Below are 16220 nucleotides of genomic sequence, written 5' to 3' on the forward strand. Positions count from 1 at the left end.
TTTCTATCAATTATTTAATTACCAAGTTAATTTAAAAAACAAACAAACAAACAAACAAACAAACAAAAAAAAAAAAAAAAAAAAAAAACAGTATTGTCCTCAGTGGATATATTCATGGGTTTTGCAACTAAAGATTTATATATACAGTGCTTAACAAATTCATTAGACTACCCTAACCCTAACCAAAGTAAGGTTTATGCCACAGCTGCCCTAAATTAGCAGCACTGGTAATTACCAAAATCATTTTTTATGTTTCTGCAATGGTTAATATACCAATATGTAGAAGCTCTTTAACCCAAATAATATTTTTAATGCTAAAATATTATTAATATTGCTATCCACAAATTTTCAAATTTACTAATTTACAAAAAAAAACTGAAAAAATAGTAAGGCACATTATTATTTCTTGATTAATATGTCAAATTATAGTTATTTACTTGCATTCCTGAACAGAAAAAATGAGTTTTAGTAGTTGAATGTAATGCTTGATTAATTTCTGACTTCTCAGAGAAACCCAGTGAGCCAGCTCAAATTTGGGTGAATTCAGTTTGAAATCCCTCATTCCTGTTCAAAACGGTAAAACGTGGAGAGCTCACTGAAAATGAAAGAGTCCGCATTAAAGCACTTCATGATGCTGGATGGTCTTTGAGACAAATATGACAGGTGGTCTAATAAATTTGTTAAGCACTGTATATATACACATACAAATACATATACAAACAAAATTAATAAAGTAAGCAGTATGTACAACCATCTATGGCAGTGGTTCCCAAAGGGGAGGCTGGGACCCTTCGGGGGGGTCAGTTAAACTAAAAGGGGTCACAGGATACCTTCCATAAAACAAATAACATTTTTATATTTTACCCATTATTGTCAAAATATCTGTATAGAATTGATTCATTTTAAAACAAAACTATAGGCATTAGGTGAGATTTTTACTGAAATGAAACTAATGTTTAGAAAATTAAAGACTGCACATGGCTATTCTTGAATGTTCATGGCTGTGTGAACACTATTCCCTATCCACTTTCAGAGACAGAAGGGGTCCCCAGGTCTGGCACTGTTATTTTGAGGGTCTTAGGCTGAACGTTTGAGAACCTATGGCAGCATCATTTTTACCAATAAATTCAATCAGCACATGCTTGTGCCATTCACAAAAGAGGACAAATCTGTAGTGCTCAAGCACCATATGTCCCTTTGCTATTATTTACCTAACAGGTGATTAAAAAATCCTGTCATGTCAACTTTACAAGTATATCATGCACACAAGTATTGATCTGTCCTTAATAGCAGAAACAAGCCCTGTTGTTCACATGTTAATCCAAGTGAAATCTGGGTCTTTGTAACAAGGAAGGTTCTGTAACTTGAGTTTAAGATATACGACAATGAAATACACAGCTGATAGACATCCTCATATCAAAACATAACAACTCCCCTGAGTGAAAAAAAGATATTTTGTTAGCAAAGGTGACTGCCACACAGCCACAAAGGTGTTGATAATTCATATTGAACTTTTAAACGAACACAGTCCATGTAATAAATCTTTAATGACAGTGATCAACAGACATGGAAATCTCAAAGTATGACACAACATGCATGCGAATTTAAACACACCTGAATATTATCATGCAGACTAAGGCCATCTGATTATATTTTCAATGCATAAGCAAACAAACTATTTTAAGAGATTTTTCCATGTAAATATTCAAGATATCTTCACCAGTGTTCCAGTGTTTGTAAAAGTATGTATCTAAAATAAAATGCTAATACGTTTTATGTTCTGGTGATGAAGACAAACTGGGTCTTTTGTAATTATATTATTGCAATATTTGGTGCAATGTATACAACTTTACATGGGAAATATCCAAGGGTGTAATTACACTTAATTAATAATTACAATAAATATAACTCAGCAATAATTGGATGACAGAGGTGTGGAAGCAGCTCAATGTCTAAACAGTCAGACACAGACTTTAGAAGTAATCTTGTGAAAAGACATATTTACATTCAACAAAATATTATGCAAATCAAATAGAAAAAATGGGGCAATCAGGAAAACACCCAGCACTCCTCTGGGTAGATACTAACTTGTTTATAATTTCAAATGCATCTTTCTCCAAGTCCAATCCATTATGTCTTCTTCTGCCCCCCCCCCCAAAAAAACACCACTGCCAGACAGTAAGTGGTGCCAATAATGACGTGTTTCTTCAACGAAGAATTCTCAGTTCTCAGATTCCACAGACATCTCTTTCAACATTCTCTGCTCCCTACGAAGTCGCATCCGCTCTTTAAAATCCTCCAACTCTTTCCTCTGAAAAAAGACACCTAGAAGTTAATGCTATGTGTGTTAGAGTTCATCAGCACTTCTAAAAGGATGAAGCCAATTCTATTTCAAACATCTGCAAAACATGGCCAGACATAGACAAAGAACTTTGAAAACACAAAATGACTTGATTTTACAGAGCACCTCTCATTCCTGAAATAGTGTAAGCCATTTCCATTAAAAACTCAACATAAAAAAGGCAAAATGGGATGATGATAACTGTGAAAATGTAATTCAATGTCTCTACACAGTGCTTATCACTAAGTGCAAAGTGGTGGCTATTTTAAATTTTACCTTTTTTTTTGCGAGAGTTCTGCACATTTTTTTTTTTATTGATCAACAGTGGCTCTGTAGTAATTGCTATTAAAATGGAACATTTTTTTCTAGTTGTACATTTTTAGCAACATGTAAATGTTATAGCCTGAAACTTGAGTTAATTTTACCTGTTTTCCTTCGTCAGGTGGAAAGATCTCCCTCTGAATGATGCCGTCATAGAAGTGAAAAGGATACAGTTGTTATTGCAAAAACATTAAGTCTCACTCCGACGACTGCGTTGTTGGATTTAAAACAACCAGCTTTACTAACCTTTCTCTTTACTATGTATTCCTCGAAGTACTCTGCTTGATTTGACACCCAGAACATAGCAACAGGAAAGGACAAATATAGCATCATCTGACCAACACAAAACAGAGGAGTCAGTCAGAAAGAGTCAAGAAATGTTGTTACTACTGTTAACCAAATGATCGAGACAAACCGAATATAACCAAGAGCTAAGCCGATAGCTACGATTAACTTTGGTACAAGTATCCAACATATCAACCATTTTCTCAGAATATTAGTGACTTACTCTGAACACCTCTAATTTAACACCCATTATCGGATACCGTCCTACCACACTTCTCGAAACTCCGACCATTCAACCATTGCAAAAGACCTTCAAAGTACTTCCGGGTTCATGGGGGTCAATCATAGACGTAATCCAATCGCTGGAAATTATACGCATGCATTTGGCTGTAATAAATATTTTTCCTGTTACTGTTAAAATAGATAGACATGTGGTTTTCTGCTATAACAGCATTTCTATTCTGTTTAGAATAGATTGGAATGTATTTTAATCATTAAGGTGATCTTCGATCCATTTAAGGGATTTTGTACGGCAGTTCAAAAGTTGTCCTCTGAGAGGCGCAGCAAACCTTTGCTTTTGTCCAAATGTCGTCCAGTCTGTTCTCTTTTTGGTGGGGGTAAATTTTTATGGTATTTACAAAGACCACGCACTACATACTGGTCCAGGTTTACTGCATGCTAGTCAGTTTTACTGAGTCGATGCTGTAAATGTTAAAACTAAAATTCCAGAGCACAAAGAGCATTCACTAGTATTTTAGAAACAATTTTATTTACATCCTGGCAACATTTGATTTTGCTTTTGCTTGCACTTACATGGGTTATTTATGTAGATACACTTAAAAATACCACGACAAAAGATGCTACTTACGTACATTAAGTGCGGTCATGGTAATAGTGTCATGATTTGCAATAGTTTTCTACAGAAGCATTCGCTTAGCAAATGCCGCTAAAGTTGCAGTCCGTGACACGCTCTTTACGTCTTCAACGATAGACTTACGCGTGACGTCATCGCCAGCGAGCGGTGTTCAGGATCCTGGGAGAGACAGATCCCGCGCGCCCTCGCAACCTGATAAACCCAGGTAAACGCCGTTGTTTCACCATTATTCTGACAGTCATGTTGTCTCAGTATATGGTATGAGTAGACAGCAAGACAAAAGGTTACAGCGGTGTGAATCTTGATGAGTAGCGCTGATGCCCGGCGCCCACAGAGACCGTTCACTTGTATAGCGGCCTGTTCTGGCTAACGAGCTGGCTAGCTTAAGCTAGTTGGCAGTTGTCTATCACAAGACACAATAAACGCTCCTACATTGTGTGTCTGTCTTGTATCCCCCGCCTGCCTCAATCATTAATTGTCACTTATACGTTACTAATAACCGGACAATCGCCTCTAAGAACGCCGTGTTGGTCATCTAAAGCTAGTTTGCTCGTCGACTGTCTTATGTTGTGGGAGACGGTGACGCCGTCACCGTGATGATGGCGCACACTCAGAGGGGTTATTTGACCAAAATGCAGTCAGTGAATACAATAACACGAAAGAACTGTACTGTTCGTTTTCAAAAACTTGGTTAGCAATTTTGGAATAAAACGTCTTTATAGTTAACGGGTTTCAGTCTGCTATGCAGTCAACTGACGTCCATTACGAAACCCAAGCAATAATCTATGCCCCGTGGCCTAACGTCAGGATCTTGGCTTTTCCACGATGGTCGCTCGCCAATGAAAATGCTTTGCAGTTTGTCGTTTTACCTGTCATATCTGGTAATGGCCATTTGCCCAGAGAGATGCGTTGTTGTCTTTGGTGTTTATAGCCGGGTAGTATAGAGACAAAGCAGTGGCATGCAGCCGACTGTTGTGTTCAGACAAATTACTCATGCGGAGGCCCATTACTTAACAGACGGTCTCTGATGTTCTTTTAACTTGCAAGGGTAACCCCCAGATTGTAGGCGTGAAATGATTTTATTGGTCAAAGTAACACAGAGCTTCGTATGAAACAACATGCAGACGTAACTAATATCAGATACTATTCTCTCAGCAGTTGGTTAGTTGCTTGATGACCTCTTGCTGTAAAGATTTTAAAAAAGCTGAAATTGTTACAACCTATGTTCAATGTCAGTGGCCACCTATGTCTCTCTATCCTCCCTAACAATGTGCTGACAGTCTGACGCCAGGATGTGCAAATATTCAGAATGAATGAAAGTCATGAGACTGTTTTGTTATTAAGTGGTGTTACTTGTTGGTTGTTATCACTGTCTGAACAAAATGTGTAAAGTTAAAAGGTTAAACTAGGTCAAAAGTTACCTCTTAAACAATAAATGAAACATCCCACAGAACTGAGTTATGTTTCATAAATTAAATCTCCTAGTTTGATTGGATCAACTATTGTGGCACATAAAACCTGTGTCAGAGTGCTTCCAGATAACTGGTAGAGAGCAGGGTTGGGAAATGAAAGGTTTTTTGTCTCCATGCCACTGTAGCTTGTTGATGCAGAAATCTACCAGCCATTCTTTTGTAAAAAGTTTTACCAGCCACTTTATTTCAGCTGGCGGCAAATTGCAATGATGTAACATACAATATTCACGGTATATAGTATTCAATTATAAACTAAATTATAAAGGTAACTGTTGAAATGATTGTAAAACATACTGTCATTCATCTGTCTTGTCCATCAACAGAAATAAAGTCTTTTTTAGTTAGCATTCTTCAGTTTTTAAATTTAAGACTTGTTAGTGTCTCCATTGCAGCCAAGCCCAAGAAGACTGATGTAGTTGCCAAACATTGGCTGTTAAGCAAGACAATCAATTTGTTGTTTAAATGTATATGAGGAGATTCATAACAGTCATTTAGGTTTCGTAATGTAAACATGAGTTACAATTTCTAATCATGCTAAATCCAGAGTTTATGTGTGACATCTAGAGATGCACCAGTTGTAAAAAGCAGGACTGATGCAGGGTGGATATGGCCTAGTGTATAGCTCGCGCCCCATGTATGTGGGCTGCCCGGATTCAAGTACGGTCTGCAGCTCCTTTCCTGCATGTTTCACTCCCACTCTCTCATCTCTATTTCCGACTCTATCCACTGTCTTCTTCTCTAAATAAAAGATAAAAAGCCCAAAACTATATATCTAAAAAAAAAAAAAAAACAGGGCCATTGCCGATGTTTAAAATAACAATTTAGCCAATGGCTGATATTGATTTTTTTTCATTACTATTTTTGGTGTAACGCTCCCACAATGCCAACATTTTCTCTCATTTTTGCCTTTGAAATCAGGTCAGAGTTTGTACAACAGGTCACATCTTCTTCCCAGTAATGAATGTCTTCTCTAAATCAACAATTAGGTGTGTTAAATGCAAGCATTAATTACAACTCGGTTATTACAGTCTTTTCATGCCCACATTATTTGCTGATGTTTGTCAAAAGGGCCAATATCGGCTGATACTGAAGTTAAACAGTTGTATTTGTGCATCCCCAGTAATAGCTGATCCCTTCACCTGACAATTCTGTGTGACATACCACCTATTTGTGGGGATGAGACCACTAAAAGAACTGATAAATCCCCGTCTGTTCGGTTCTCCTTAAATTGTAGATTCTATTTGTGTGATTTAAAGAATTGATTATCTTGGGTGTGTAGCACCATATGATTTCCGTTATCAGTTAATCACGGATGGAGTTGTGAATTGGCAAAGAAGGACAAAATCTATTGTGCTAATGCACAGCACAACCTGTGTATCACTTTACAAACACCCAACTGCCCCCAAGTACAGGGCTGCACAGAATTAAATTTTTTCTCATTGCACCATTGCAGTGACAGAGTGGCAGAAGAAGAGGTGTATGTGTGTTGACAGGCATGCAGATTTGACTTTAGGTTTAACTTGCACTCGCTCCTCAAAGGCTTCGGACTCAACTTGGACTGGGTATTTGTAACGCAACATGAATACAACTTGAATATCAGTCCCTCACATCATCATGCATACCCCTGTGAGTCAGGGGAACAAGCAGCCAACTACACTGATGACACGATGGCAAGCAAGTCACCTGCAGCCTCATGGCATGCACGATACAGGTGCTCGTCACGTTGAAGTGGCATGCTGCCATAAACCTTGAGTGGTTTCTATGAAGGCCTGTAGGCTAGACAATGCTAAATATGACTAGACAATGTTAATGTAATGTAATTCCCCATTCTCCTCTGCTTCACCTTTCCCTTTAACTCGCTCTCTTTGTCTTGCTCCACCACTTGCTAATTGCACATGGACCATCAAAGTGAGTGTACAGTTGTGTCAGAGAAATGACACAGCACTCAGCCTCTGCATTGACTTAAGGTTAAAAGTTCAGTCATAAAATAACACATATATCTCTTCATTGATATTGTAGGGCTGTTTGGTTAACAAGGAGATACACGTCTTATTATAAAGGTCCGATATGAGAGTTAAACAGACAGACATCAGTGTATGGAGAAAGAGATGAGTTGACGATTAAGAGTTGAACAATGCAGCGCCACACTGCATGAATTGTATGTGTATTACTAGAGTAAAGACAAGTTTAGATTCCAGGTTTAATATGTACCATTTAACTTAAATGTAACCTTCTTATCAGGTTATCATCATTTTGTGTTTAAGAAAAAAGAAGGGGTTGTTCATTTACATTAAACTATAAACAGTCTGGACTTAGTGTAATAGTACAACACAGGCATTCTGACACTCATTAAGTTTTTCAATGAATGACTTACGATGTAATTTATCATGTATTTTAACTTTTTTCCTGTTACCCTAAATAGGCCCTATTATTATTTCAAATCAGGGGTGGCCAAACTACAGCGTATGGGCAAACTATGGCCTGAGGTCCATCTTTAACTGGGCTTTGTTAAATTCATGACATAAAATGAAAATAGGGCTCACATTGCGTGAAGCTTGTTCTTTATTGTTCATTTAAGTTTTGACTAGGGATATACAATATTGGCTGATGTTTGCTGATATCCAATATGCTGAAGTTTACAAACTCTTTGTAGCTGTAGACTTCAGTTGATGTAGATCTGTTGGTCCTAAAACATCACTGTTTTTTCTTATGGCCAATATTTGCACCTGAAATGTTTTTTTTTTTTCCATAAGAAAAGGATTTTAATAAAATACTTACAGGGGACTTATATTGCTCACACTTGTCAGAAATTAAATAATTTAGTTGTGGTGTAAAGATAAACCAATATGGACCTGTTAACCGATCTTAACATCAACGGTCCAAGTGCATCGGTCCGCAGAGCCCTGAACTGGTAAAAATTAGGTCTTTGGACCGGTTATGGATGGGTAACGTTGGCGATCAGTTTACTGAGGCTCTGCATGCATGTTTTCATAGCAGAATGTGTTTAGCTGGCCATCGCCTGAACGGCTTTCAGTTACAGTTCTGCACCTCAACAATCAAGTCATGTGGACTTAATATGAAGGAAGGATAACTTTTGAAATGTCTGCCTGTCTATACACTTTGGAGAAAAGTGATTAAGAACTATGGCAGCACTTAAATCTCACCTGTTGACATGGCAGAGCTTAAGTTTTGCCAAGATGCTAACACCAAACTTAGCACAAACAGACCTGGAAATAATCACTTTTTCGAGTTAAAACTGGAGGGAGTCTTGAGTTATCACTGTAACAACAGCCCCTTTAATCACAGGGTTAACTATCGTAACATGTTGGGAGTGATTGATTTGGTGACATAATCAATACATCTGAGCCCACTGATATGATATTAAACAGAGAAGACTTCACTGAGCTGGAGATTAGCTGATCTCCTTTGTTAATTCAAGAACACAAACAATCGAGAACAGTCACATACAGAGAGAGGGGAGATAATGTTTTGGCGACATGTAGACTAAATACTCAAATTAAGAGGAATTTTGAAAGGAAAAAAATGTAGAAAGCTGTTTTTATTTTACTGTTTTCAATATAACCACTTCTCCTGTACCAGCAGACACACAGAGCTCTTTCTATCCAAATCTCCTTATGATTTCATATTTGTGTCAATTTGTGCTTCTCGGGAAAATTTGATATTTAGTTTTTTACTTTTATGGCATTAATAATGCTAACCTCCAATTTCCACATACGTCAACCGTGCAGCGATCCGCCGGTGAATCGCACTGCAGAGCACATCGCTCCCTCTCCAGTCTATCAGGGCATTTCCACAGCTGGTGCTCCAGTCTGGCAGCAGCGTGTGCCTGGAGCACCACTCTGCTCCGTTCGAATTACACTGCAGATCTATTTTCAGCGCTGGTCGCTGCCTTACCGCATTAATACCGTCAATCAGAAAGCTCCAGAAAGGAAGTCACAAGCCTAGAATATCCGGTTCTTTCAAAATACAACACAATGCATGGACTCCCAGTCGCAAATCATCACTATATCTACATTAGGTCTCATCCTGCAGCGAGAGCAAAGGGTCACTGAGAGGGCAGTGGGTCACAGAGCTACAACGGCACCATTAATGAGGAAAAGTTAATTTTTTTAGGACATTTAGCCAAAGAATTGTACATAAAACCACACATCCTTTAAGCAAACATTAATCTTTTAACTTCCTAATGTACTCACCCAATGGCTGAAGCAATAATTTTATGGACTTATACTGAAGAGGATGATAAATTAACCCCAAAATAATAATGATGATAATAATAATAATATCTTGAATTCATATAGTGCCTTTCAAGAAACCCAAGGACGCTTTACAGGAACCAAAAGGTAAAATAGTCCGCTGCTGACATATTACTCCTGCGTGAACTTGCTGTTCTCCCGTGATCTCTGCTTGCTGATCAGGGCTGCTCGCCGCAGCGAGTGCTCTAGACACGCTTCCGGGCGAGACACACTTCCGGGCGAGGTCGTTCGTCTTCGTTCGGAGCAAACCCGAGGTGCCTCAGTGTGCAGTGCAGTCGTCCTATGTGGAAATTGTGGGCAAGGAAGTTACAAGCACAGAAGGACCAACATGTATGTACCAGTAAAAACCCATTTCAATGTTTATCCCCCAACTTGCTGACACCTGGGCATATGTGTCATGAAAACGTTCTTAAACATAATTTCAGAATGTTAGGACAGGAGCCCTGGCATTTAGTCTCAAAATAAGATCAAATCCATTTAGATTATTAGGAAATGATCGTTTTCCCCTTTTTTCAGATTTTTCTTAAAGGAAAAAGTTATTTTGATTCTATAAACAGATTGTATCAAACCGTTCTGAATTTAATGAATCATCAGTGAATTGAATTTGAGCCTGTGAATCGAGATTCGAATAGAATCATCTTGAGAAGGAGTGATACCCCTGTTATTTAGTTAATCAACTAGACAGATGGGTTTACAATGGGAATTTTTAGAACACTGTCTTTTGTCCATGGGCCAGAACCACAGCTAAGACTCCCTAACCATCATGGACTTAAGATAAACTTTAACTGAATCACACCTTCAACTGGTAGACCTGTTCTAAAGATGTTAGTTCCTGCTACACTGCTGGGCTCAGATGACTAAACCATTTTTGTGCAAAGCCTGTCATTAGCCACACTGACAATGCTGTTTCAAGCTGTGATATTTTTAAAGCCCCTGTGATGTTTGGACTTCACTACAAATGTCACAAAGTGATCACCACGCTGTGCCGGTTTTAGAGGTAGTAACAGAGGCAAAAACTGGATCAGCAGAGCAAGCGGGGACAGCCCAGCACTATTTATGTGTGCGTGTCTGACAGTGCATATGTGGAGCTTCTTTGCCCCTGCAATGCTGAAACTAGGCTAAGAGATATTTAATTTTAGTTTTATTGATACCGCTATCAATACTCCTTGTTGAACCTAGTCCTTATTGAAACCATTATTGATCTTTTCTGTTGTTTTGTGGAAAGTTGAAATAACTACATTTATACATCAGGAAAGGCTAGAACCTGGGTTAAAAAGATCATGATTCCATCAGTTACATTGATTTTATATTGTTGAAAAAAATTCCTCATCTTCACAACTTAATTTTATTTAATCAAAAACAGTTTTTCTTGATCTTACATTTGAAACATTATGGCATTTTATTTACATGAACCTAATCATCATTTTACAGAGCTGACCTTGAATGCATCATAATATAACCACCTCTCCTCTTGTTATGTGAGCTAATTATCTTTTATTCTATTGATTTGAACATAGATATTCACATTGGATTCATATTTTTTTAAGAAACTGAACTTGTAACAAAGTTTGGGAGCCTTTTTCAGTGCTGAAAATGTTGAGAAGATGAGGAATAAAATTGCCATGAAGCAGTATAAGGCCACTGATTTTCCCAGTGCAGCCAGTTTTTTTTTGTTTGTTTGTTTTTTTTTTCAAGCCAACAGCAAAACGTATAGCATTTTAGTTTAACTTGATGTACAATGCTGATGTGCTTTGAGATAATGTTCCCCCTTACAAGAGCTGATCTAGGCCTATGGTTTTGATAAGATAAAATAGCGTTACATTCTAGAACCCATGGGATTCAATAGCAGTATAGTTAAGCTAAAATCATCATCATTGTCATCATCTCTAAGCCAACAGCTGATAGATGTGTGACACTTGTGGCAAGATGAATTGGGAAAGGTTAAAGCAGGAGAGGAGAGGAAAGGAAGTGAAAGGTTGAGTAAGTAATGCACATTAACACTTGGCAAGCTGCCTCTGCATCCTCCATACTCTGGAACCTAGAAGAGTGGAGAGGCACAGAATCCATGTTGCTTGAAGACCAGTGTAAAGTTACCACAGTCAGTGATGATTTGGGCTGCCATGGCATCTGCTGGTGTTGGTCCACTGCGTTTTCTGAAGTCCACAGTCAATGCAGCCATCTACCAGGAAATGTTAGAGCACTTCATGCTTTCTTCTGCTGACAAGCTTTATGGAGATGCTGATTTCATTTTCCAGCAGGACTTGGCACCTGCCCACACTGCCAAAGGTACCAAAAGCTGGTTCAATGACCATGGTGTTACTGTGCTTGATTGGCCAGCAAACTGGCCTGACCTGAACCCCATAGAGAATCTATGGGGTATTGTCAAGGGGAAGATGAGAGACACCAGACCCAACAATGCAGATGACCTGAAGGCTGCTATCAAAGCAACCTGGGCTTCTGTTACACCTAAGCAGTGTGACAGGCTGATCACCTCCATGCCACACCGCATTGATGCAGTAATTCATGCAAAAGGAGGCTCAACCGAGTATTGAAGGCATAGAAATGAACATACTTTTCAGAAGCCTGACATTTCTGTTTCAAACATCCTTTTTTAATTGATCCTATGTAATATTCTAATTTTTTGAGACGCTGAATTTTGGGTTTTCTTATCTGTAAGCCATAATCATCAACATTTCAAGAAATAAAGGCTTGAAATATTTCACTGTATGTGTAACAAGTCTATATAATATATGGGTTTCACTTTCAGAAATGAGTGACATAAAATGTTGAACTTTTCATGATATTCTGATTTTTTTGAGATGCACCTGTATGCATTAGGCTAATTGAACACTATAACCTTCCCAGTGCAATACGCGCAGGTATTCTGTATGGATCCTTTTCACGGATGATTCATCTTCCTTAGTGCGGCTTGAATGAGCTTGCATGTAGAGGGGAATGTCTGCAGTGATTCAGACAGGTGAGGGAGGATCAACTGTGCTCTGCTCTGCTTCTGTAACAGCCACACCAACAACTTTAAAGTGTCAAAGTAATAGCAATGCGCTTTCCACTTTAGCTGGACTACTTCACAGACCAGCTTTGTATGATGTAGACCAGCCTGTCAATCTTGAGACATTTTTTCCTGCAACGAGAAAGCCTTGTGACGTTTTTGTCTTGTGAGATCTTGTGGCACATCCCTACTCAGTAACATTTCCTTTATTTACTCACCACAGTGGCTGGCAGGTTGATCAAATTCCCATGTCACTGCACAAAAACATTCCCATCTGGCTGGCTGCAGTTGCTTATATCCAACTCTGGTTATCTGAGTTGAGTTATTTGTAATGGACTAAAAATATTTCAATTCCCAGCTTCCTAACTAAAATGTTTGCTAAGTTCCTAGATTTTTGGCTATTTTCTTTGTCATCATTTTATACGCTGAGGACATATTTTTATGCCCTGTTTGTTGATTTATTTATTTACATGCATCCTTGTTTATTTATTCTCCCTACAGTTTTAGATTCTTTTTTCAGTTTTATTCTCCCTGGTTTAGTTTCCATGGTAACTCCATCCTTGGCCTAGTCGTCAATGACCTCTGAATAAATAGAAGAATTTGGTCAAGGAACAAATGAGCAAGCAAACATTTTGTCTGCTCATTTGCTTCTAGTGTTTCAGAGTGCATAGTGCTCAATCACTTTTAAAAGGTTTGCATCTCTGTCATTCTATGGCATATCGGAATATCAAAGAGGATTTTTAATGTAGAATAATTTCCTTTGCTCTTCCTTTTAACACCTCTCTCTCTCTCTCTCTCTCTCTCTCTCTCTCTATATATATATGTATATATTTCATTTTCATTTCCAGTGATGATGGGGATGATTCAAGGCCCCTATTGATCAAAGATCCCTTTGAATTAGCTACTGTAGTCATTAGTGTCCAACACCAAATACCAGTTTCTAGAGTGCATCACAGAAAGTTCCCTTCTGTATTCATTCTGAAGCATGTATGTCATCCATATAATTTTTCAGATTACAGATCACTGTTCTATGTTATGAATTTTATGACAATCCGTCTGCATAGTGTTAATGACAAGAAGATATATCAGGATCATTTTTTTCTCTCTCTCATAACCTATTTCTATTAGGTAAGGACTGTTCCTCTAGAAAGTAAATCTTAACATTATGCCAGTCATGCTGTCTCAGATCAGATTTAGGGGCAGTCTGCCTGATATTTTCAGGTGTGTAAATGTGAAAACAGCTTTACAGTATTATCTTTGTCAGTGCTTGTGTCTTTCCCTTCAAACCAACACCTCATTCTGTTTTTATGTCAGAAGTGGAGAAAGTAACAGCAGAAAATTTGGACTCAACTACTGTACCTGTCAGAGTATAAAAGAACCAGGGGAGAAAAGATATGTTGATGATAGTCTGCCTTTGCCACAGTAGATGGCAGTATGCCCCCTTCAAGCTAGTTAGCCAGCGAGAAACTGATGAATCAGATGCATTGATTAGTCTCATCTGCTGGTCAAATGGAGAGAAAAGTGTGATTATGTTTTCAAACAAACAGCTTCCTGCAATTAAAGATGCAGACAAAGATCGTTGTCTGCCACGTATGAGGCGAGTGTGTGATTTTGTTCCAAAGGGTTTTGTGTCATGTTTTATAGGGGTGTGTATTGGCAAGAATCTGGCGATACAATACGTATCCAGATACAGGGGTGGCGATATCGATGTATTGCAATATATTGCGATACTATGAGCAAGGCGATATATTGCGATATTTTTGTAATTTATATATATATATATATATATATATGTTTGTATGTAAATGTATTTATATATAATTTTGTATGTATATGTGGGTGTGTATATATACAGGTACATCTCAAATTTTATCTCTATTTTTTGTCACTCATTAAACATAGGGTGAAATATTTCAAGCCTTTATTTCATGAAATGTTGATGATTATGGCTAACAGATAATGAAAACCCAAAATTCAGTGTCTCAGAAAATTAGAATATTACATAAGATCAATTAAAAAAGGGCATTTAAACAGAAATGTCAGGCCTCTGAAAAGTATGTTCATTTCTATGCACTCAATACTCCCCTAATACCCCTATTATTTTAATACCATTCCAACGGGTCGAGGCGTCTTGCTGCAGTCTTTATGGCCTCATTCCTGACTGCATCTGCACAACCTGCTAGCGTAAGCAGACAACGGAAGAATGTCAAAGGTATCCTACTAGTTTTTGGCTAATTTCAACCAAAATCAGAATCACACCACACTACAAACTCGGCTGATCTGGACAGTCAGCAGGGGGGTGCGCACAGTAGATACTTGTCAGAGCGCTGTCTGTCATTGCTCTTCTCATACTTCAGCATTTTCTCGTTTTTACCTCTGCCAAGGAGGTTATGTGATTGGCAGGGTTTGTTAGTTAGTTTGTTAATTTGTTTGTTTGTTAGCAACATAAATCAAAAAGTTATGGATGGCTTTTGATGAAATTTTCAGGAAATGTCAGAGGAAGAACTGATTAGATTTTGAGATTTTGAGATAGAGCTAATGGCGGAGGTCTGTGCTCTCCTTGTGCTTTTTTAGTTTTTATGATGATGATTTATCAATAAGCGGATGAGCATTCACAGGACTAATGTTCCACTGATAGCTTGGCACATCATTACTGGAAAGTGCACTCTGCTGACATGAACATTGAGATACGAAGCATGTCAGGGACTTGTGTTGTCCCGATACCATAATTTTAACTTTAGTACCAATACCAGGTTAAGTATCATGATACTTGAAACTGGAATCATACTAGTTCGATACTTGATACCAAGCGGATCAGCCGTAAAATAAAACACCACAAAACACATAATATTAGTTAACTATTATTATAAATTCTGTTTTTAGGTTCAAATGTAATTGGTCTTTGTGTATAGAGTTGAAGTGGCAAATCAGTTTTAAATGCTTTATCACATATTTTTATACATGTTCATCATTTGATGAAATTTGAATTGAGTTTTTGGCCTTATTGATTGAGCAGAGGACCAAATAATGCCCCTCTAGTGCCAGTTGCCCACCATAGAAAGCTGTGTAAAATCATTGCGCCTACAGTTTACTAAAACCTTCTAATGATTTTTAAATGTTTTTATATAAATTACAATGACTTTGACTGTTTAAGTAAGACTTTATAAATACCAAGCCAAATTTGGCTTCCTTGTTATAATTTTTGGGAAACATCTTAATGTATCATAAATTATGAATATGTCCTGCAACTGATCATAATTTGATCGACATGCGGTTTTCACTATAACTTCCATTCCTTTAACCCAATCATATCGTTTTGTACTTATCCATGAGTATTATGTTACTGTGGGCACTATTATTAATAATTGTAAATTACTCACCACAGTTGTTTATGCCCAGACCTGGATAAAATGAACCTAGTGCTTCGTCTTTTCTTCTCCCTATTGAGGTGTGAAGCGATAACACAAAGAGGAAGCATATGCAAGCCAAGGTGTAGATTGAATTGAGATCAATTACTATTTTTAAACAGCTGAAAAGAAGCTTTGTCAAGACCGTTTAGCCTATGTATAAAAATACCAAAATGGGCCATCAAATATGCTTTGGTAGATGTCAGTTTACCTGGGCAGCTTGCCTAAATGTAGTCTGT

At 37.8% G+C, this 16220-nt stretch overlaps 2 protein-coding genes across 2 annotated transcripts in view; one reads left to right on the forward strand and one right to left on the reverse strand.

The window, feature by feature from the left end:
- Positions 1-2048: 2048 nt before the first annotated feature.
- On the reverse strand, positions 2049-3353 carry LOC121529130 (protein PET100 homolog, mitochondrial). Its single transcript, XM_041816842.1, has 4 exons — positions 3171-3353; positions 2909-2995; positions 2767-2799; positions 2049-2311 (listed from the first exon to the last, which is right to left on the reverse strand). The coding sequence occupies exons 1-4, from the start codon at positions 3237-3239 to the stop codon at positions 2222-2224; spliced, it is 279 nt and encodes a 92-aa protein (XP_041672776.1). The 5' UTR covers positions 3240-3353; the 3' UTR covers positions 2049-2221.
- Positions 3354-3752: 399 nt separating this feature from the next.
- The window catches only part of brd4 (bromodomain containing 4), a 50464-nt gene continuing 37996 nt past the window's right edge, over positions 3753-16220 (forward strand). The window contains exon 1 of the mRNA XM_041816841.1: positions 3753-4026. The gene's annotated coding sequence lies outside the window, so the exon portion shown is untranslated. The remainder of the gene's footprint in view (positions 4027-16220) is intronic.

This window comes from Cheilinus undulatus, linkage group 21 (genome assembly GCF_018320785.1).
Source record: "Cheilinus undulatus linkage group 21, ASM1832078v1, whole genome shotgun sequence".
Lineage (NCBI taxonomy): Eukaryota > Metazoa > Chordata > Actinopteri > Labriformes > Labridae > Cheilinus > Cheilinus undulatus.

Bases quoted from the DNA above. Each gene is read 5' to 3' on its own strand.
- LOC121529130 (XM_041816842.1), bottom strand. From the start codon at position 3,239: ATGGTCGGAGTTTCGAGAAGTGTGGTAGGACGGTATCCGATAATGGGT. The intron at 2,996-3,170 runs GTAAGTCACTAA...TGTGTTGGTCAG, and splicing joins TTAAATTAGAGGTGTTCAGA to ATGATGCTATATTTGTCCTT. The intron at 2,312-2,766 runs GTAAAATTAACT...GTCTTTTTTCAG, and splicing joins CACCTGACGAAGGAAAACAG to AGGAAAGAGTTGGAGGATTT.